Consider the following 17,144-nt stretch of genomic DNA (forward strand, 5'->3'; position numbering starts at 1 on the left):
CTTTTATTTTACTTTAGCAATTCTGCATTAAAATTCATGCTCAACCAAAAGTTTATATTTTCCATGGGTGGTGGGAGTATAAAAATGAAACTTATTTTACAAGCTTTTTTTACTCTCTGTGTTTGATATTTCCTAAAATTCGCACCGAGTCAAAAAGAGATTCCGTGCATGGCATCATATCATACTAATTTAATGAATTCAATAAATTTTATAAGGAGGGCAAAGAAGACATTTCACAAATCATTTTGTTTTTAATATGATATTAATCTTATATAGTATACTTATAATTTTTAACATGAAATTTTATTATAATATCACTAAAATTTTTAAAAGTTGTAGCTCCGCCTTTAATGCACAGTTCACTTTCAGTAAATACAATATTTTTTCTTTTACATCTACTATCGTGATTTTTCGTTTTGTTGCACTTTATTTCAAGTAATTCTGAGCTTAAATTAAATTTAATCCATACTTAATTAGGGGTGAGTATTCTATTAGTCGGTAATCAAGTAGTCCATAACAAAATTGAATAAGTTGGGTAGTAGCTAATCGGTAATTGAAATTTTCAGTTTCAATTGATCAGTTCCGGTTAATGTTTTAAGGAAAAGACAGATTATTGGTTAAAATAATTGAATAAATAAGTACTAGTTGATGCATCATTTACATTTGTTATGAGTTCCATGTTTCAAGTTAGTTTAGATCTAAAATTTAAGATGGTTTTCATTTCAAATTCAAGTTAGATTTGACTTTGTAAAGTTTTAATGGTTTTTTGGAATGCTCTGTTTCCCTATTTCCCCGCACCTTTAGACTGACCATTTTATTGTTAAAGATACGTTGTTTTGTGTTTTAGTGGAGAGAAAAAATAAACTAAAAAAGAAAATGTCGTGTTTTTTTGGGATAAATTGGAAAAAAAATTGTGACATTTTTATGGGACGGAGGGAGTAATATTTGTTGCAATAGTAAAAAAATATTTGTTGTAATACAATATGCTTTCTCTGTTTCCTTCATCCCTGCTCACATGTATATGCTTAAATGTGTTGGTTATTGTATACTCCATCCGTCCCAACTTAATTTTCACTCTTTGAGTGTGCACGAGTTTTAAGAAATGTAAAATAAAGTTGGTTGGAAAAGTTAGTGGAATGTAGGACCCACTTTTTTATATTGGTTTTATAATAAAAATGAAATGTGACAATTAAGTTGGGACGGACAGAAATGGAAAAGAGTGACAATTAAGTTGGGATAGGGGGAGTATATGACTAATCTCATCACAAATTTGTCACTGCACCATTAAACTACTATCAAAGTAAACACAATCAACATAATCAGAAGATAATTATTCCATTACAAAAATAAAGATGCTGAAATTCCAGTCTCCAACCCATTTCATAAATTTGGGATTCAAAATTAACCATGTGATGGAGCAGGAGAATGGTAATGTTGGTTAGCTGGACTAGGAGCATGAGCATGAGCATGGTGGTGGTGGTGGTGGTGGCTTGGAGCATGAGCATGATCATGATGGTGATGGTGGTGGCGGGGGTGAAGGTGGTAGTGGTTGCCATGGTGTTGTGGAGCTTGTGCATGGTGATGATGTGATGGAGCATGATGGCTTCCATGTCTGGATGAGACAAGATTCAACAACTCCTCTTCTTCTTCCAAGATTCTCTCAGTAAGATCCTCCATCAACCTCCAATCTTCGTTATCTACATCTTGAGCGAAAGAAAGAGCAATGAAAAATAGGAGGCTACTGATCGTTACAAAGGAATAGACACGAGACATTTTTTTAATTCTTGATGAAAATATTGACAGCAATGTATCCATTTTATATTACAAAATTACGTTAGCAGAATTAATGCGCATTTAACTAATTAATTTCCTTCTTCAATGAAGTTCATAAATATGAGAGGAATTATGTATTTAAATTTCCGGTTTCGGAAAAATTAAATACTATTAATGACTAACTTTAATTGATCCTCCGTAGTTACATATTGATGAAGCTTTTGTATTAAAAAAACTTATTCAAGGAGTAAATTCAATTCGATCGTAACAAGAGAGGAACGAAAATTTCATTTGAACTCAATAGATAATGCGATGTGAAGTTACATAACATAACAATATTAGAAGCCATATTCTTCAAACAAGCAAGCCAAATTTATTACAAAAAAAAAAGTAAATAGTTGATGTAAATAAGTACTCAATGGCTATGGGGATAAGCCTTGAGTGGAACTGCCCTGCGCACTGCAATACCAAACATCTCTCCTTTGTGCACATCTTGTGCATTGGCCTCAACCTCAAGTTTCCAATTGAAGTTGTGAATCAATGTTGCCACCATCATTGGCAGCATCCGGTTCGCGAACGACAGACCAGGGCAAATTCTTTTCCCAGACCCGAACGGGATGAGTTCGAAATCCTGCCCCTTATAGTCCATCTTCATGGATAGGAACCTCTCGGGCTCGAAAGCCTCGGGGTTCGGCCAAATACTCGGGTCTCTCCCAATAGCCCACGCGTTGACCAGTATCTGCGTGTCTTTAGGGATGGTGTAGCCCCCGATTTGCACCTCCCGCTCCGCCTTGCGTGGAAGCAAGAGCGGGCCCGGAGGGTGGAGACGGAACACTTCCTTCATCACGGCCTCGAAATACGGGAGACGTGGTATGTCCGATTCCTGGACTTGATTCTTCTCCCCCACCACTCTCCGAAGCTCTTCTTTCAACTTCTCGAGTTTCTCCGGGTTGATGAGGAGCTCCGACATGATCCACTCCACCGAGGTCGTTGTCGTCTCTGATCCTCCAACAAACAAGTCCTGTATAGTAAAAGTGGAGTGAGATATTAGTGAATTTTACATTGACTAATATAGTCGTAGTCGAACTGGGTAAACAATTTATTTGCTAATATGAGAAACAAATTGAATAAAAGTACCAACCAATAGCAAATGAGTGATGTGTTTGGTGGTCAACTTATATTCACTTTCCTCATTTAGAACATCAACCAACTTCTCCAACAGATCACTCTTCTTCACATACGCCGGGTCACGGCGGCGCTCCTCCTGCCGCTTCTTGAGCAAGTCCTCCACGAGCACGAGCATCTTCCCAAAGTAGAGCTCCGCCTTCCGCTTGACTCCCTGCGGGTCAAACCGCTTGAGAATGGGGAAATAATCGGCGAAGTTGGGATCGCCAACGATGCTGGCGACACCCTCCATGATCTCCCGGAACTCCTCGGTGGCGGTGGAGTCGAACTCGGTGGCCTGGATGGAGAAGAGCGTGGCGGACATGAGGTTGAGCGTGGTGACGAACGAGGCCTCACGGATGTCCACCACCCTCCCTCCCTCGCTGCACCGCTGCACGTAGCTGCGGAGCTGGTGCAGCTTCTCCTGGCGGAGGACCTGTGATAGTATGGGAGAAAATGGTAAATATATATTTTATTTATTCATTCGTAATTATAATAAAATAGTCCAAACATATTTATAATATGTAGCGATACAGAAAGGTATGAAAATGGAAATAAATCAAATCATATAAAATACTATTATTCGGTATGAACCTGGCTGGTCTCGAGGCTCTTGACGGAGAAGATTTGTTCCTTGCAGATGCGGCGGAGGGCGCGCCACTCGGCGCCGACGTCCATGAAGGCCATGGAGATGGAGTCGTGGTCGTGGGCGTGGACGGCCTCGACCACGGTGCGGTTGAGGAAGTCCGTGTCGTGCTTCACGAAGATCTCACGCGCCATCTCTGGGGAGGTGACGATGACGGTGTAGACGCTGCCGAAGTGGAGGGACATAAGGGGGCCGTGGGTCTTGGCCAGCTGGGCCAGGGACTGGTGCGGTTTCGTTCCTAGCTGGAAGATGTTGCCAACGACCGGGAGGGGACGGGGGCCCGGGGGGAGCTTGCCTCCGCTGCGGCGTTTCGGGGAGATGAGGAAGTAGTAAGTTAGGGCGATGGAGAGGAGGGCGATGGCAAGAGTGGACAACTCCATTTTTGTTGATGTGTGTTGTTTGTTTATGTTCTGCTTAGTTTGCTTGCTATTTATATGCATGGGTTTGGTATTTTTTTATTAACTCGGATGCGTCTATGAATTCTTTTCCTACTGTTTTTGGAATTAATAGTAGTACTATATTTTAAATTAAGCAGCATTTGAATTCCGAGTTTTGTTGACTGGGATTTTGACCGAGGATCATTCCTTTCCTTTCAATATTACTAGTAGTATCTTTAAAAGAAATAAGTGATCTTGTCTCATGCTATTTAAGAACTTGTTTTCCCCCTACGTTTATCTTCTTATAAATTTTCTACCTCACCCAAAATCATTACTAGGGGTTGATAGGTACTGTATACCTTACCGAAACCATCATACCATATACCTTACCGAAAATTCGATATGAGAAAAAATCATACCTTTACCTTACCAAAATTTTTGGTATACCAAACTACGGTATACCTTATTTTCGGTATGACAAATTTCAATATCGATATCATACCTTATTTTAAGTATGTCATATCTAAATTCGGTATACCGTACTTTTGCGGTATACTAGAGTTTTACGGTATATCGGACTACAATATGACATACCAAAATATCATTATTTTGTAAATAATTCTAAATACAAACACAAATGAAAATAAAATTTCAAAAATATTTAGAAAACATGAAATTTAATCAAACTCAAACATATTCAATAAAAAAAACTGCAACAATTAAACTCCACACAATCACATAACGTTCAACGATATTTGTTTGGAGCTAATTTAACTAAAATATTATATTTGTTTGAAACTAATTGATTCAACAATATCAAGTTTTCCTAATTGAGTTTATTTGATTTTATATTTACATGATTACCCGACACTATAATGAGGCAAGCTTTGATTTCTACATGTAAATATTTATTTGTTTGGTAAAAGTATGAATTTACTTGATATAATTTGGCATATATTGATATTGGTATATACCGAAAATTATGATATATACCATATTTTAGGTATATACCGTATTTTCGGTATACCCCGGTATACCTCGATATATGAAAATTTATACCGTTACCGTACCGAAATAAATCAGTAAGGTATGATACCTTACCGAAAATTGCGGTATACCGAAAATTCAGTATTTTCGGTATTTTTTCGATACGGTAAGCGCGGTATTTCGGTATTTCAGTATTTTTACCCATCCCTAGTCATTACCTCTATTCTTAGTCTCGTTTGATATAGTGCGGCACTTATTATTATACGTAAAAGTTAAAGTGAAGTTGATGCATTTTGAAATTATGGCGAGACTACTAACTCATTTCTCCAAAATGACCATAAATGCATTACCTCATAAAACAATCTTGGAGAAAAGTGGAAACAAATTACCAAAGAGTATAATGATTCAATTAAATGAGTCAAAATAAATTTTAAGAATTGTAAGATTGCGATTATTCAAAATGCATTACAAGAAATCACTTGAATAATATTAACACTAATGAGTTTTGAACCATTTCACTAAATTCAAAATTACAATCATATAAACAAAGATACTTGTTTATTGGCCAAATACAGAGTTTATCAATTAATATATCGGTTTTACTTATTTATTGCTCATTATTTTTGTTTTATACTAAGAGATAGTAAGTAGGTCTAGTCTAGCTGTCTAGGCAACATTTTTATGGGCAAATATAAACTTTTTTACACATACTTGTGTTTGGTATAATTAAAGCATTCACTCCATAAGTAAATAATCAATATGAGTATCAACTAGTAGTATAAAATTATTGAATTGCTATATTAATCTCTTTGTCAAAGTATAAGAAGTATATGTTTAAGTACAATTAATTAAACAAATATAGGAAACTAATGTTATTAGCTCTATTTGTATTATTCAAATACTAAAAGAGTAAGACAAAAATAGAGTAAGATAATATTTTTAAAATGGAGGAATCAAATAATTGACGGCGGCAGAAATTGTGTATTCGTCGAGACTCCACCAGTCCACTTTGCCGTTTCAAGCTTAATTCTGTTGTCCAAAATAGACCAATCTAGAGAAATTTTAGTCAAAATTTTGTTACTCAGACCATAGAATTTATATATTGAAAAAACAGACATCAAATATTGACTAAATACAACCATGCACAGTTTGATTAGTTTTTATCAGCAAATTTCTTATTTATTGATGTGCAGTACTAAATAGGAGTATGTGATAATTGTTACTTTTAAAACGTAAATTTCAATTCACTTTATTTTATAGTTTCGATTGGACTTTTTAAACATAACAAATTAGTGTTCAAATTCTCGTTGTTCCAACTCTTGATTTATTAGGTCAGGTGCATAATGTGCATTGATATGGATGGTGATTACTATAATAATTATTCAATTCATAACATAAATCCTAAGAGCATCCGCAGCGGTGCTAGCTGGGACAGACGGCGTCCGTACCGCTGGCACGGCGCTGCTCGATGCATCAAGCACGTCCGTGCCGCTAAGCAGGCTACGTGGCGCGTTTCTATTGGCCAACGGATTATTCGTTGGAAATTCATTTTTTTTAAATCGAAAATAATACCAAAAATAAAAAAAATATTTTCAGATTCCCAAAAATATGGCCATTTTATTACCGTTTTTCTGAATTTTTTTTTATAATTTTTTATTCCCAAAATCATCTATAAATACACACATTCATCATCCATTTTTTACATCAAATCATCTCCCATTCATCTCTCATTCATATTTTTGCATACAACTCATCTACATCTTCCTCTCTCACTCAAACCCTCTCAAATGGATTTCACTGATATCATGGTGGAAGCAGAGCGCGAAGAATAAGAATACTATGAACAATATCGTGACGCCTATGAAGCCTATGTCGCCGCCACTACCCCCGCCCCTCCTCCTCGACCAACTAGATCAATTCGTCGCTACATCCCTCGTGACCGGGAGGGAGCCAACGAAAGGCTCGTTGCCGATTATTTTTCCGACCAGCCGCAGTTTCCGGAAGATTACTTTCGGCACCGTTTTTGCATGTCAAAACGGTTGTTTATGCGTATTGTCAACACATTGTCCGCCCGTGTTGAATACTTTCAATCAAGTAGAGACGCAACCGGTCGGCAAAGTCTCTCGTCATTGCAGAAGTGTACTTGTGCCATCCGACAACTTACTACTAGGCAAACAACTGACCTCTTCGATGAGTATTTGCATGTCGGTGAGTCAACTGGAATCCTATGCCTTAAAAATTTTTGCGACGGCTTTCGTTCAGCTTTCGGTGAGGAATCCATTCGGGCACCACCGATGATTGTCAACGGTTGCTTCGTCTTCACGAAACAGTCCACGGTTTTTCCGGTATGCTTGGCAGCATTGACTGCATGCATTGGAAGTGGGAGAATTGCTTGACTGCTAGGAGGGGGCAACACTTAAGCGGCCACAAAGGCGGCGACCCAACACTTATCCTTGAAGCGGTCGCCGACTACCGCCTATGGATTTGACATGCATATTTCGGTATTGCCGGATCCAACAACGACTTGAACATGCTCTATTCTTCAACACTCTTTAATTATGTTTTGAATGGTGTAGCACCGGTGATCGACTTCACCGTTAACGGAAATGCATACCACATGGGTTACTATCTCGCCGATGGTATCTATCCAAGGTGGTCGACTTTCGTGAAGATGTTCAGCAATCCGCAAGACCCGAGACGGGTTCTTTTTGCACAGTGTCAGTCTGCTCGGAAAGACGTCGAAAGAGCTTTTGGGGTTCTTCAAGGCCGATGTGAAGGCCCCGTCTCGGCTGTGGTACGTTAAGAATATCTCTGACATCATGTACACGTGTATTATCTTGCGCAATATGATTATAGCTGATGAAGGACCGATGACGGCTAACTTTTACGACGAGGATGAAGCTGAAAGCTCAACCGCGAGGTCTCCCCCACGCCGAGGTGTGCATACGACGGTGGGCGAGAGGATCAAAACAAGAAACACAATGCGCGATATCTGAACCCACACTGAGCTACAAGAAGACCTAATCAAACACATTTGGGCGAAATTCGGCCATGGGTAGTGGGTTTTTTTAATTTTATGAATTTAATTATGTAATTTTTTATTTTTAGGATTTTAATTATGTAATTTTTAATTTTTTTGTAATTTGTAATAGTATTCCGGGTATTTTTAATGCATTTTAATATTGTGGAAATATTTTTATTTAAATTGAATAATAGAATGGTGGGACCCTTGAGCATGTCCTTGCGGAAGAGTATAGATGTAGGTGTTGTGCTCTTGTCTAAGAGCAGGGAGTAAAAAAGTAATAAAAGTGGGTCCGGACCCACATCCGTGCTCTTTGGCAAGAGCAGTGATGGGGATGATCTAAGTATTTCAATCCATACCATGTGACTAATTTTTCATGGAATTGGTGAGGACATGAAATTCGAATTTTTCAACATGGAGAAAACTCCGATTTTCCACATTGTAGACTTGTGGTAAGATTATAAATATTAAATCATATAATTTGTAGAGTTTGAAATATACATGGTACTGCATTATGACAATTTTCTCTAAATACAATTAATATGACAATTTTCCGGTTTTCCCTAAATTAAATCATAGGTCGTCAAACTACAGTTCCCTGCATTACTTTTCCAATATAGCTTAACGAAATAGATTATCTTCTCAAAACTATCGTTTAGTTAATTAGTAGTAGTAATTAGCATCAAAACTTTTTTGTTAGTCAAAGCACTAGCTGAGAAAATCAATTACTATAAGAAAAGCTCATATTTAAGTCTAGTTCAACAAAGGACAATTAAAAATTAAGGACCCAACGCTTAAACAAAGGTAAGTGTTGACTAATGAATATCATAGCTAATAGCGGAAAATACAAAATTGATTTGATTCACAGAAAATTTAATATTATGAACGCAAAAAAAGTTTATGACTCTGTTATTACCTATAATATGCAATTTTTTATTAATTGAGCAGTAATTGGGTGACTGTTAATAACTGGTTCAACGATGACCAATCTTGTCTTCCAAATTGCAAGTCTCTTCTCAACTTTGCCGATAATTGACTTCCATGTGCAGAATTTTCGAGGGTTGGCACCGATGGGATTCCAGATGATATCACATGTATAATCCAGGAGATCAAATATTCTACTCAAGTCTTACAACTTATTAATTTATTGCAATAATCATGATCAGCTTGTACTAGTGACGGGTAAAAACCACTAATTATTTTTTTGCCAATCCAGATAAAATATTGCTTACATTCGTCCACTATTTAAAGAATCATTTCATTTGGCACAAGTTTTATGAAATTGTTTGTTTTAAGAATAAAAGTAAATGGGATGTATGACCATTTTTAGTACTCCGTTTTATAATGGAACGTGAGTTTAAAAGCTAGCTGAATATGAGATCCGCATGTCAAAACTGAAAAAAATGATTTTTTTATATTATGGGCAACTTAAAATAACAAAATAATTATTTGAATAATACTTCCTTCGTCCCATTAAAATATGGACAATGAGAATGACACGAGAATTAAGACAAAATTGGTAAAGTAAGAGATATGGAGGAGAATAGTATGGTAAAGTAAAAGAGAGGAGAAGAATGATAGTAAAAATAGTGTTAGTGGATAGTGAGACCTATACTATTAAATTGATATAATTTTCTTAAAATTGGATGCACATATTTTTGTAGGACGAACGAAAATGGAAAATGCACATATTTTTATGGGACGGATGGTTTACTTTTAAGCTGGACTTAAATAGTCAAGTCTATATAAGATATATTTCTCTAATTAATTTATTGATTTGCTCTTCGTGACTATTCAATGTAGAATTTTGTGCAATTCCTACTGGTTAATTAATTTATTGATTTAACTGCTATTCGTGACTATTCAATGTAGAATTTTGTGTAATTCTTACCGGTCGGAATAAAGCATCTCCAAAGTCTCTTAAAATTTTATTTAAAAAATTTTGAGATGAAAAAATATCCCAGTAATGAATACTCCTCAATTTTCATGTTTCTATTCTATTCAATTAACAGTTCCAGCCAGGGGCGGACCCATGTACAATGGGGGTGGGGCTAAAGCCCTTATTAAAATTAAATTTTAACCTTTTTCTTTTGTAAATTTTTAAAATTTATCTAAATTTAATGCTAATTAACATGTAAAAGCCCCTATAAATAATCTAAAATACCCAAAAATATATTTTACAACAAATTTTAGAAATCACAGCCCTTATCGTGATTTATTTCTGCGTCCGCTCCTGGTTCCAGCTAAAAGCCTAAAAGTCGTCTCATCTAATAGGACATGCTAGAATTAATTCACATACTATGTTCATTGTTCAAAACACGATAAGACAAGTTCAATAGTCTGAAAATAATATGGTAATTAAAATGTGAATTTATACATATTCATGAAAAAAAAATCTAAAACTGTAATATATGAAAGTTCATGTAAGCATCCAAATTAATTAACTAAAACGTTAAACAATACTATAAATCACCTCTAGCTAATTTGATTAGATTAGCACGTATAATCTTCTGATCCACTTGATATTAAAAATGGCTTTGATATATATATATATAGAGTATTAGTAAAGGTATCTTTGGATCTAAAATATGTAGGATTGATGGCTTTTGAAAGTTAGCAATTGTAAACACTTCCGAAATCCCAAATAACAATTAAACATTAATGATTTAATTTATTGTGTCAATTAAAAGCTCCTTGAGTTGCATCTTATAGCAATGAAGCAGTTTGTTTTTAAGACTTTCACAAAAGTTATCAGAAGCACACTAATGTATTCCTTGTGTGGATTTTGACAAAAAGAAAAAAGTGATAGAGATTCATCCCACATCGCTTCTCAACAAAAGAAGGGAGATGAAATGTGGTTATAATTAATTAATTCACACAGATGTAGTTTCAAAATTTATTTCGTTTTAATTAATTAATTACGGCAGATAACAGGTTTCTCTAATCGGTTAGGTTCTGGTTATGTTTATTGAAAGACATTTCAGTTGACTGTTAATTTGTTTGATTATAACTCAACCGATTTAACTGCACCACCGATCATATTATAACTAATGAGTGTCACTCAGCTTATGGATCCCTGTGGAGGAGTCACAAGGGTGCTGTGATCCCAATATTTTATTTATAAATATAATATTAATTTTTTTTAGAAAAAATTGGTAGGTGAGTACACAGGGGATCCAAGCTCGAAGAAGGTAAATAGAAAATTTTTTTGTGGATTCTGAAAAAGGGTAAATTTTGATACTCCATATAATTTTGCAAACCAAGCATTCATTAATCATTTGACGTTGGATAGATATATCACATGGAGATAGAGTTCCGACAGTCCATCAAATCAATTTAAACTGTGTCACACCTTCCAGGATACTAAACGCCTATCTTTGTTGAATATTACATATTTATCCGGCTAAGCTCATTGTAGCAAATAAATAAAATTCTCCCTCCTATTAAAAGCGATTCATTTTCCTATATAGCTAGTAATATCTCATTTAAAATAATATATTTTTTATAAATAATACTCCATCCGTCCCGCACTACTCGCACATTTCTTTTTGGGCACGGAGATTAATGAATGGGTGATAGACAAAGTCAACAATTACGGCTGTAGGTATAAATTGTTACTAAAAATGGAAAGAGTGCAAATAACTTGGGACGTCCAGAAAGGAAATAAGTGCAAGTAGTGCGGGACGGAGGGAGTATTATTTTTATAATTTTCTCTTTCCACTCAACACATAAAATAACTCTACATAAAGTTACATACTCCATCCGTTCCACATACATCAATTTATTTAAAAACTAATAATAATGTGGGTCACTATCCACTAACACTACTTTAAGGGCATCCACAATGGGGCGCCATAAAGCGCGCCCTATGGCGCGCCACATCAGCAGTTTTATCCTCCTACCCCCACCTGCAATGGGGCGCCCCAAGGTGCGCCCAATGCATTTTATTTTATTTGAAATATTTAAATAACAAAAAATTGGGAAAAAACTTCATTTCATATATAAAAATTAATACATTACAATACGAATTAAAAAAAATACGCAAACTCAACGACGGCGGTTACGGGCCCACACTTCTTCAATCATGTAATTCATGAGTTGCGCATGGTCTTGTTGGTTGCGCATTGAGGCCTGTTTAGCTAGAACTTCGTCGAAGCCCGACGGCAATCCTCTAGCGGGGGGCTCGGTCGCCGTGCTGGACGAGCTAGATGCACCGTCATCATCGTTCCACTCGGTGATGCTCTCACCTTCATACTCGACTATCATGTTGTGCATGATAATGCACGCATACATGATGTCGGCGATGATTTCCTTGAACCAAAGACGAGTCGGCCCTCTCACAACGACCCACCGTGATCGGAGCACACCAAATGCCCGCTCGACATCCTTCCGCGCCGACTCCTGCTTTTGCACAAATAAAACCCTCTTCTCACCCATCGGGCAGCTGATCGTCTTGAGAAAAACAGGCCACCGTGGGTATATGCCATCGGCCAAGTAGTACCCCATGTGGTATCGGCGCATGTTGGAAGTGAACTCGATGGCCGGGCCGTTGCCGTTGCCGTTGCATTGCTCGGCGAAGAGGGTGGAGGAGTTGAGGACGTTGATGTCGTTGTTCGACCCAGCTACGCCGAAGTACGCATGCCAGATCCAGAACCGATGGTCAGCGACGACTTCGAGGATCAAAGTCGGGTCACGGGTGGCTGCCCTTGTATCCTCTAGTGAATTGGCCTCTCCACGCCGTCGGACAATTCTTCCACCCCCAGTGCATATAGTCGATGCTCCCTAGCATCCCAGGAAAGTCGTGCACCGTCTTGTGCTTCTTCATTAGGCCCAAGCAATCAGCGGCAGTCGGCTTGCACAAATATGTGTCGCCGTAGGCCTCCACAACTCCCCTACAAAATCTCTTCAAGCACTCCCGGCATGTTGTCTCCCCGACGTGGAGGTACTCGTCGAAAATGTCCGTCGTGGTGCCGTATACCAACTGACGGAGTGCAGCCGTGCACTTTTGCAACGGTGTAAGGCCGGGTCTGCCGATGTCGTCTTCCCGATACGTGAAGTATTCATCACGTGACGACAACGTCCGGACAATGCTGAGAAATAGGTAACGCGGCATTCTAAACCTCTGGCGGAAAACAGTCGGTCCCCACCGTGGTTGATCGGCAAAATAGTTTTCAACCAGACGTTGGTGAGTTGCCGCGTGGTCGCGTCGGACAGACGTCCGACGTCGAATACGCTTGCGGATCTGCTCCGCCGCCGCCGCCGCCTCCTCGCGCTGCAGCTCGAGTAAGCATTCTGCCATGGCCTCTTCAACAGCTGCATCTAAGGCTGTCGAGGTCTTCGAGAGTGAACTACCCGACTCTGAGGAGCTAGAACTAGTGGTGTCATCTTCGTGGTTCATTTTGGTATGTGAGATAGGTAGAAATATGAGAAAGGAGCGAAACGAGAGAGGCGAGATGTTCGTATGAACAAGTGAATGAGAAACAAGGTTTAAATAGAAAAAAAAAACGCGTGGCATCGTCCGCGACCATCGTCCGCCGATCCCGCAATGGGGCGTCCGATGGCGCGGACGATGGCCTATCGTCCGCGCTTCAACCGCGGACGATGAATCAGGCGTGGGCGTAGGGCGCGGACGATGGCGGGCATCCACAATGGTGCGGACGATGGCACGCATCGGGCGTGCCATCGAGCGTCCCATTGTGGATGCCCTAACTACTCTTCTCCTCGTATTTTTACTTTAACAATTGTGCATTAATTTTCGTGGCATTTTAAATGCACATATTTTTATGAAATGAAAATATTAATAAAGAAACAAATACTCCATACTTCATATTTAATGGGACAGAGAGGGTATTTCAATTTTATTCATACAAAAATGGTAGTAGTTGATAGGACTCCACGCAACAAAAATCTCGCCGATTACTAGAAATTAGAAAATTTTAGAAAATGGAGTAATGAAAATCCTAATAGTAACGAATTGTCCGCTGGAAACATTTCTAATAGGCATAGCTAGTGCCTGGTAGAATAGTCAGTCCCCACTATTGACCATTGTTGTTTTAAAACCTAAAAATAAATGCCAGGTCCAGCTAATTCAAGTAAACCACTATGCCCACGACTTGAATGGAAATTGAATTGCAATAGTTCAAAGTTGCACAATAAAAAAAAGTAGGAGTCATATACTTTCCGCTTATTTGTATGACTTAGTTACAGTCTAACCAAATTATTGACATATATTTCGACTTACCACTCACAAAGTGTAGGTAGTCAACAACGGCAGATTTTAAAATATTGATACTCTTGCGTATTGTTTCAAAATACAAACGCATGTTGTGTAAATTTTCATACCATCATCTTATAATCTACTTACAAAAAATCATGGCATTTTTAAATTTTTACTACAGTTTTTATTTTTACTTTAGTATTAGCTATAGTAATAACGATTTAGTAAATTTTATTAGATTTTAGTAATTAATAAATATATTAATTTAAATAGTTATAAATAAATAAATAAAATGGGGCGATCATAACCTCTACATAAATTACTAACTACTACTATTGGACTGATATGGAATTCAATTTTTTCAAAGCCAAGTAGTGTTATTTTTTTTAAAAGAATATTTTAAAATTAAATATATGTGTAGTTTGATTTAGATCAATTGAATGTAATGTACTTAGAGCATCCACTATAGGTTGTCTTCCCCAATAGCCCCACTCATTTTTTTATCCACAGCTCCAATTTTTTTGTCCATAGCCCCAAATTTTTGTTTCCGCCACTATAGGCGGACACTTCTAATAGCCCCAAAATTTTATAACCAATTTTCATTTTAATTTTAATCCAATTATAAGTAATTAAATTTATCGGACTAAACGTAATTATAAAAAACGGCTATAAGTGAAGAAATTAAAATTAAACACTACATTTTCGTCGTATTAAAGTGGGGGTAAAATTATACAACGAAATATTAATATATTAAACATCATAATAGTGATCAAACTGCGTCGGCACCTCCGATACGTGCCCAAACTTCTTCAACCAAATCGGCCGGGAGTGTGGTATGTGCTGTGCTCCTGCGCATATCACTGAAACGTTGGATCAAATATTCATTGCTCCGTGGTACGCCCATCTGGATCGGCACGGAGGCGAAACCGTTACTTGTACTTGCGCCCTCTTCCGGTGCCCAGCGCTCTGCCGCAAATCCTTCATATTTTATTATCATATTATGCAATATGATATATGCTAACATAATATTTGCGACATCATCTTCGTGCCAAACTCGTGTCGGGCACCGTATAATGGCCCATCGCGCTTGGAGGACACCAAAAGCTCGCTCAACATCCTTCCTAGCACCCTCTTGTTTCCACGCAAAGTATTGTTTCTTCGGTCCTACCGGTTGGCGAATTGTCTTGACGAATACGGGCCACCGAGGATATATCCCATCTGCCAAATAGTATCCCCTACTGTACTGCGTGTCGTTGGCTACGAAGCTGATTTCTGGACCCTCGCCCCGGTACTCGTCATTGAAGAGCGGCGATGACTGAAAAACATTGATGTCGTTGTTCGAGCCGGCAACACCGAAATATGCATGCCAGATCTGCAAGCGGTAGCCAGCAACGGCTTCCAGAATCATCGATGGATGTTTGCTTTTGAATCCAGTTGTGAACTGGCCTTTCCACGCCACCGGGCAGTTCTTCCACTCCCAACGCATGCAATCGATTCTTCCTAATATTCCTGGGAAACCGTGGACCGAACCATGCATATCCAACAGACTTTGACACTCAGCAGGGGTGGGCTTTCGTAGGAACTCCCCACCAAATATTTCCCAAATCCCCTTACAAAACTGCCTAAGCACCGTGAGGCTAGTCGTCTCACCCATCTGTAGGTATTCGTCGAACATATCAGCTGGTCCAGCGTATGCAAGCTGCCGGATTGCAGCGGTGCACTTCTGAAGCGTAGACAGCCTGATCCGGCCAATGCAATCACTCCGGAGGGTGAAGCACCGGTAACGCTCCGCGAATTTCGTCGCTATATGGTTGAAGAGGGGTTGCGACATTCTGAATCGCCGGCAAAAAATCTCGGGTGGATAACGGGGGTTATCCACAAAGTAGTCTGCCATTAGACGCTAGTGCGCTCCGCTATGGTCTCGTCGGATGGTCCGCCGACGAATAATCGCACGAAGGATCGCGCCCTCCGCCACTTCCCTCGTGCGTTCCGCCGTTCGCGCCGCTTCCTCTTCCTCGGCCTCGTACTGCACCTCTTGGATCAGAGAATTCCACGCGTCGTTCCATAAATCGTCCATTTCAGACCACAAATTCTAGTGAGAGAAAATATGTGTAAGGGAGAGGTGGAATGGTGTGAAAATAATGAGAGGAATGAGGTGTATTTATAGATAAATTAAATTGAATTAAAAAAAAAATCGGAAGTCCGCCCCGGAATAGGCGCTCAGGGCACCGCCCCGCTATAGGCCGGCGCGCCTATCACCTCGCCACCCCTCCATCGCCCTGTCCTCGCTCCCTATCTGCCGAAAGTGCGTCCGCCCCACTTTTTTCGTCCGCCCCGGGGCGGACGTGCCTCCCACTATAGGCCGCCCCAGAATCGCCCCCTCCGGGGCTATAGGCACGCCTCGCCTATAGTGGATGCTCTTATGTACGTCAGCCGCCTGAAGAATCATAAATATTCCATATATATATATATATATATATATATATATATATATATATAAAAGTATAATTATTGAACCACTTTGCCATTATTTTATAAGTACATAGTAGTTACAAAGCAGTAATTGAATATAGATAATCCCGACATTATATAAAAATGACAATATTCAACATGACTGTTCAAATATCATCCCAGCAAGTTTACGAATTGTTAATTAAATAATTATCCAAGACAAAGTTTTCGGCACTGTTGAATAAAATGGAGTATTTTAACAAGACAAGTCCAACCTGATGGATTAAATAATATTGCCAGGAAATATAATTTTCCTAGTGTTTGTTTAAAATTCTAATGTGTCGTGTAGCGTAGCTAGAAAAAATATCAGATTCCAAATAGACACATAAAATATATTGAATTCAATTAAATCTGCCGATAAAAGAATGTTCAAGTCAAATTGTGATAAATTGTTTTTTTTCCAGTCGCTTCTCATCTGTATATATGCATTTACTATATATACACCTA

At 38.5% G+C, this 17,144-nt stretch overlaps 1 protein-coding gene across 1 annotated transcript; it reads right to left on the minus strand.

The window, feature by feature from the left end:
* Nucleotides 1–2,035: 2,035 nt before the first annotated feature.
* Nucleotides 2,036–3,987, minus strand: LOC121783193 (ferruginol synthase-like). Its single transcript, XM_042181186.1, has 3 exons — nucleotides 3,532–3,987; nucleotides 2,915–3,373; nucleotides 2,036–2,794 (listed from the first exon to the last, which is right to left on the minus strand). The coding sequence occupies exons 1-3, from the start codon at nucleotides 3,961–3,963 to the stop codon at nucleotides 2,189–2,191; spliced, it is 1,497 nt and encodes a 498-aa protein (XP_042037120.1). The 5' UTR covers nucleotides 3,964–3,987; the 3' UTR covers nucleotides 2,036–2,188.
* Nucleotides 3,988–17,144: the final 13,157 nt, after the last annotated feature.

The sequence above is a fragment of the Salvia splendens genome, chromosome 21 (genome assembly GCF_004379255.2).
Source record: "Salvia splendens isolate huo1 chromosome 21, SspV2, whole genome shotgun sequence".
Taxonomy (NCBI): domain Eukaryota; kingdom Viridiplantae; phylum Streptophyta; class Magnoliopsida; order Lamiales; family Lamiaceae; genus Salvia; species Salvia splendens.